This window comes from Zophobas morio, unplaced genomic scaffold (assembly GCF_036711695.1).
Source record: "Zophobas morio isolate AGI-343-1 ecotype UQ-CSIRO unplaced genomic scaffold, CSIRO_AGI_Zmor_V1 ptg000049l, whole genome shotgun sequence".
Taxonomy (NCBI): Eukaryota; Metazoa; Arthropoda; class Insecta; order Coleoptera; family Tenebrionidae; genus Zophobas; species Zophobas morio.
The window spans coordinates 1860444-1866813 of NW_026972154.1; the positions used below are offsets into that span (position 1 = coordinate 1860444).

Genomic DNA, 6370 nt, shown 5'->3' on the forward strand with positions numbered 1-6370 from the left:
CTTAAACAGGTGGCTCAAAAAAATTAATGAATGAATCAATTTATTTTACACTGCACCAATCCAAGTTGATCTACGTGTCCTTCCAAAATGTTGATACCGTCATTACAACTCAACTCGAAAATGCTGGATATTTTTCATTGTACTTCAGGAGCGAGGGAAGTTCTGTCGAAACAACTTTCTACCATTTTTTTTACATTGCGTACATAAAATAAATTAATGTATGTATATAACGCGTTTATAAAATAAAGCACACAATATGTGAAATGTAAGGTTCAATAAATACATGACTTAATAACGAAAGAGTAAAGTGAAAAACGGAATGAGCACAGAAAAAAAAACGTGTTGCAGTTAGTTGAGGTTTAGGTCGGCTCCGTTTAGTTATTTTTTTGTTTAATTACTTTTTGTAACATTTGTGTGGGACTCTGTAATGTGTTATATTTTGTGTCTATCTTTTTATATATATATTATTGTGGTGTCCCAATTTGAATTTAAAGTTCGCGCCGAAAAAAAACCAGCGGCGCCAATTGCATTGGAATAGTTTAAATTTGAAAAATGAATTAAGAAAATCGTTGAACATAGGCAAGCATGTGTAACTTTAGTTTCTTTGCTGGTGCTTTGGTAGTTTGTCGAGGGAATGTGTGATTAGTAAAGCAGACCTGTTTGGTTGAGATGCGTCACTTGTTTTTCTGGTGGTACTTGGGTTAAGTTTACTTTGGTTTGGTAATTTCATTACATAGTCTTTGTTTAAAAGAAACTTAAATCGCATCGACGCCGCAGTATGTGAATTTTTGACCATGTTTGACCGTTTACGTTAGAATTTTTAAGCATGCCTGATTCTAACACAGTTTAACAGTCATGAAAGTCGTTATCTAATTTGACGCAATCTCTCGAAATTATACATTTTATTTTCCTTTTATGAACCGAAGAAATAAGGAACGTTATTCTAGTGATTGATTCTCATTTCGAAATTTTTAAGCATCTTTGAAAATTAGCAGTGAAGTAAATGTCGTCGTGAATTCGAAGAGGGAAATGCTGAGTTTATCTTTTATGTGTTCTATGGCTTCAATTTTGGAACGTTTAAACTCGGACATGCCTCTCAAAGCGACGTGTGTACCGAACGACATTTTGTGATTTCGACCATGTTTAACGTATGTGTTTTATGTATGTATGTGATGGGCGAATCGGATTCGTGTTATTACTGCTTATTCGCAACACCGGATTCCGCCAACGCAACGTGAGATACGTTTGTAACAAATTTTTGTATGAAAAAACAGTTAGGTGGTACGAATGTGCCAACTGTCCATGTAAAAGTAAAGCAAAAATTAATTTGAGACGGCATGTAAAAATCCATTTGGAGATCAAATAGTATCAATGTGACTTTTGTTTATTATATGAGACGAACCACAGTGTTCTTTTAAAACGTCACATAAATAGCGACCATGTGGATGGGACAGATGTTAAGGAGTACAAATGCGAACAAACCTTACAAAAGTCAAAGTAGATTATCTTTTTATAAACACAGAACGAAGCACGTTGACATTTAGTTGATTATAAGCCGGGTATCCCTGTATTAAATTGAATGTAGTAATAAGCATATGTTTTGTTTAGCTAGTATTTTTCTTATCATTTATGTCAGCACTCTATGTTGTGCTATATTTTGTGACTATCTTCTCATTAAGATTTTGAATAAAAAATAATTAAATGTTTAACTTTTACACTACATACATTAAATAAATATATGACGCGTTTATAAAATCAAGCACATAATATGCAAACCATAAGGTTAAATAAGTACATGACTGCATAACGAGACAATAAAGTGAAAAACGGAATGAGAACACCTGTTCATTGTTTCCTTGTTGAACTTCCACGTTTATTGTTGTCAATCATAAGAATTAAAAAAATTAAGTTGAGCAACTAAATTAAGTCTAAAATTAAGAAATTACAATAAAATTATCAAAAATCGGTAAAGTTAAAAAACTGAGAAATCGTAAAATCGATAACCTGAAGAACATTAAAAAAAAACAAAAATCGATGGCAGTTAGAACACATGCTTAGACATTTCGAATTTGCGCCAATTTGAATTTGACGCCAACGTGTTTTGTTGTGATTGGTCGGCACGTTTGCAGAAATTAATGTAATGTAGTAGGGGATTTTAATTTGTGCGGTTATGTTCATTCTAGTTAAAGTGTGTAAAGAAATATTTAATTCTTTGCGGTTTTTACTGTGTTCCAACGGGATTTGAGTAAGAAATATTCCAGTTTTCTTTCACATTGTGATCAATCGATTTTAGGTGGCCAGAATATCGACTTTGAAATACTGTGAAGCAATCGCAACAGGTGGGAGGTCTCTATGCAAAAACATACACACTTGTAAACTATGCCCTTATTGTTCAACTGCTCTTTTCCTTATGGCGAACAATGTGAGACGACACTGATTCTCCCTGGAAACATTTACTTGAGACAGCGCCAAAATGGAAGCTTATCACTGTAAGGACTGTGATTTTAAGACGGAAGTGACACTTGTGTTTGAACAACACATTAATGAACATCACGGCCCTAGCAGAGAATCTAGAAAGGAAACACCTAGTGAAGAAACATCTAGTGAGGAAACATCTAGTGAGGATTCCAGCATAGAAAACTACGTTGGCGCAACATATTGCTTTGAGCCAAATCTGTTGTTAAAGTCGGTTCAGCATACTTATATATCCACGGGAACGGAAGAAAATCTTCAAAGTGTGAGTTCTTTGAAAGAGAGTGCCACATACAATTCTGACTTCAAGCAAACTGACGAAATACCTTTGTATTACTGCGCTGAATGTTCCTACAGATCTAAACTCCAGGAATCTTTAAAATATCACATTGAAATTAGCCATACCAAAAAACAGTATGCTTGCGATAAGTGTCCGTACAAAAGTAAACATAAATTCTATTTAAAATCCCACATAAATAGAATCCATTTAGATGAGCAAGAAGGTGAATGGCACAAGTGCCAAAAATGTCAGTTCAAGAGTAGAGCAAAATGGAATTTAAGACAACACATAAACGACATACACTTGAACGACGAAGACGTTAAATGGTTCAAATGCAATAAGTGTGATTTCAAAACTAAGCGTGGAACAACTTTAAAAACCCACGTAATTGTCAAGCATCTAGACGACTCAGAAATTAAGTGGTACGAATGTGGAAGCTGTTCATACAAAAGTAAAACAAAACAAAATTTAAGACAGCATGAAAAGATCCATTCGAAGATCAAATAATGCCATTGCGATTATTGTTCATGTAATGTAGTGAACATTTAAAGCCTCACATAAATAAGCGCTATTCAGAAGGAACTGTAGTTAAATGGTACCAACTGCCTTTGCAAAATTAAAAGTGGAATATCTTTTTATAAACAGAAAAAAACGTGTGGCAATTAGTTGCGGTGTAGCATGGTTTAGTTTAGTTATTTTTTTTATTAATTATATTGTAGCATTTGTGTCAGCATTCTGTAATGTGTTATATTTGTGTGACCATCCTTTTATTAAGGTTATGAATAAAAGGATTTTAAATGTTTTTTGTTTTTGCATAACTTGTATTGCATTGACTCAAGATCTTCTGAAAGTGTCCAAATGGAGCTCGGAATTGTTACTTCCAGTTAACATTACAAAATGTAGAGTTCTTATCATTGGGAACGCCAATTCCCAACATACCTATTTGATAGACGATGTAGACATGTGTAAATTTGAGTCCTATGTCGACTTAGGGGTACATCCAGGGATGTTGCGAATATTCGCATCCGCATCCGCAAATGCGGAGCTTCCGCATTGATTTGGACATCTGCATCCGCAACCGCAATAATCAATGCGGAACTCATGCGGATGCGGATGTAAATGTGGTGCAAGTCACGACAAGAAAGAAATTAGTTGGAGCCGACGAGTGACGCACAGCGTGCACTCGTGATGCATTGACCAATAGGAAGACAAGAATTCAACTTTCGGTGTTCCGTTTCGCACATCAGAACGTGTTTAGTCGGGGTTGCGCGAATTGTGAACGTTTTGTTTTTGTATGTTATTGGACAAGTGAATCTACAATGGCACCACCGATGCAAAGTGAGATTTGGACTTATTTTAAACCAGATAATGATCGAAATAAAGCTCAGTGTATAATATGTAATAAAACATATTCTCGCAAGGCTCGTACCACTTCGTCTTTGAAAAATCATGTGAAATCCATGCACCCAGAACAGTTTTGTTTGTTCGAAAGTTCGAATAACGAAAGACAAATGCAGAAGATGAAAGCTGATGCACGTAAGTTTTACTATCAACAGTGTTTATTTATTAGCCTTAATAAAGCATTTTGCTTTTATTAATTACTTAAAAGTATATTATTCTTAATAGATTATCAGATAAGCTGCTTTAAGGAATTAATTAAAATTAACAGAAATGTTAACAGCAGATAAGCCCAAAGTTGGTTTATTTTGTATTTAATACAAAAAAGTCGATGCAATAAAAGTTTCGTTATTTAAAATCTATTTTGCATCCGTTTATTTTTGTTAATTTCCATAACAAGTTATAATTTATGTGTGTATTTATTTTTAGATAAAATCCTCACTCCACTACAAGAAGCAAAGAAACAACTTTCGATAGAGGAAGCAGTTCAAAAAGAAAAAAAGTGGGATACTACCAATTCAAATTCGAAAAAAAGTGACAAACTCATCGGAGAAATGATTGCACTTCAAAATTTACCGTTTAATTTTGTAGAGGGACTCGGTTTTCGCAGACTGATACAAGAATTATCACCAAGGTATAATTTAAGAGGGCGCAATTTTTTTACTGACTTTGTGAGCACGGAACTGTATGGAAAAGTTGCTAACAAAGTGAAAGAATTAATCGAAAAATTTGATTACATGGCGTTTACTTCTGATATTTGGTCGGATCCAAGCTCTAATGCATCTTTGCTTAGTCTGACTTGTCATGGAATCGCAGAAAACTTTGATCGATCATTGATTATATTGAAATGGGAAACCTTCGACGACCGTCACTTAGGTGACATAATTGCAGAAAAATTTGACACCATGCTTACTGAATGGAATATTTCAAAAGAACAAGTGCACTGCATTATTCGTGACGAAGGCTCCAATACGAAAAGAGCTATGCGATTAGCAGTATTGAATGATTTGGATTGTGCAGTTCACAAGATGCAACTCGCTATTCGAAGTGGTTTACAATCGCAGGAAACCATAACAATCGTCAAACAAAAATGTAAGAAAATTTCGACTCACTTTAACCATTCCACCATTGCTCAAAAACAACTGCAAAAAATCCAGGACAGACTGAATCAACCGCATCTCAGAGTGTTTCAAGATTGTGTAACGCGAGGAACAGTACGTTTTACATGTTTGACCGTTTTTTAAAGGTAAAAGATACATTGAGTCTTTATATCAATGACAGTGAAATTGACCCTATTTTACCAGAAGACTGGAAAATTATTGAATGTTGTGTTGATCTATTGAAACCTTTTGAAGAAGCCACACGGGAACTAAGTAACTCTCATACACTTATATCATCTGTGATTCCAATAATTAAAATGCTTGGAAAAAAACTTGATGATTATTTAACAAGACCACAGGATTCTGATCCAATTCGGGTGGCCGTCACGACTCTGAAAACTGAAGTTTCAGCAAAATTTTCTTTGTTGGAAGAGAACAATTTATATGTCATAGCCACGTACTTAGACCCGCGCTATAAGCACAAGTTTTTTACACCAGTGACCGAGGAAAATATTAAGGACGATATTTTGAAGATTAGGACAAACATAGAGAATGACGTCTCAAACTCTCAAATATCTCCAAATTTCAAAGCAGCGAAAAAAGTGAAAATGGGAGCAGAAAGCCATGCTTGAAAAGCGATCTTCCCATGATAATGGCAATTTTTCACGATATAATTGAACCCATTAAAAGAAATTAACCGTAATAATAATTAAAGAATTTACTTGAGGAAATTTTTGCGTAATTTATTCTGCTACACTATTTACTCTGTGAGCCAAACGAGTAACGTGGACCTGATTAGGCTAAATTGTTTTTAATTGTTGCCCAACTTTTACCATATAAATTGCGCCATCAAATAGCGTAAGTATTTTTTTCCATTGGAACTTAAACACTCATTTACTAATCTCAAAATACTTAAACGATTTGTTTCCTTTTGTCTCTACATGCTATTAAATACTTGCTATATACTTGTTTATTTATTGGCTGCTTGTCTATACTTGAAAAATTTTTTAACAGAATTAAACTACATTTTTATTTTCTTCTTATGTTTATTTCGTTGGACGTTTCGGCAAGACGTCCCTTGCCTTTTTCAACAATTATTCGTCCCTGAAAAACTACATGT

At 34.3% G+C, this 6370-nt stretch overlaps 2 protein-coding genes across 2 annotated transcripts; both read left to right on the plus strand.

The window, feature by feature from the left end:
• Positions 1–1139: 1139 nt before the first annotated feature.
• On the plus strand, positions 1140–3921 carry LOC135142570 (zinc finger protein 142-like). The gene is made up of 4 exons (XM_064074290.1): positions 1140–1234; positions 2467–2915; positions 2964–3136; positions 3745–3921. Exons 1-4 carry the CDS (start codon positions 1140–1142, stop codon positions 3919–3921), a joined length of 894 nt encoding a protein of 297 aa, XP_063930360.1.
• A 150-nt stretch (positions 3922–4071) lies between these two features.
• On the plus strand, positions 4072–5882 carry LOC135142572 (zinc finger BED domain-containing protein 4-like). Its single transcript, XM_064074291.1, has 3 exons — positions 4072–4288; positions 4580–5349; positions 5397–5882. Exons 1-3 carry the CDS (start codon positions 4072–4074, stop codon positions 5880–5882), a joined length of 1473 nt encoding a protein of 490 aa, XP_063930361.1.
• Positions 5883–6370: the final 488 nt, after the last annotated feature.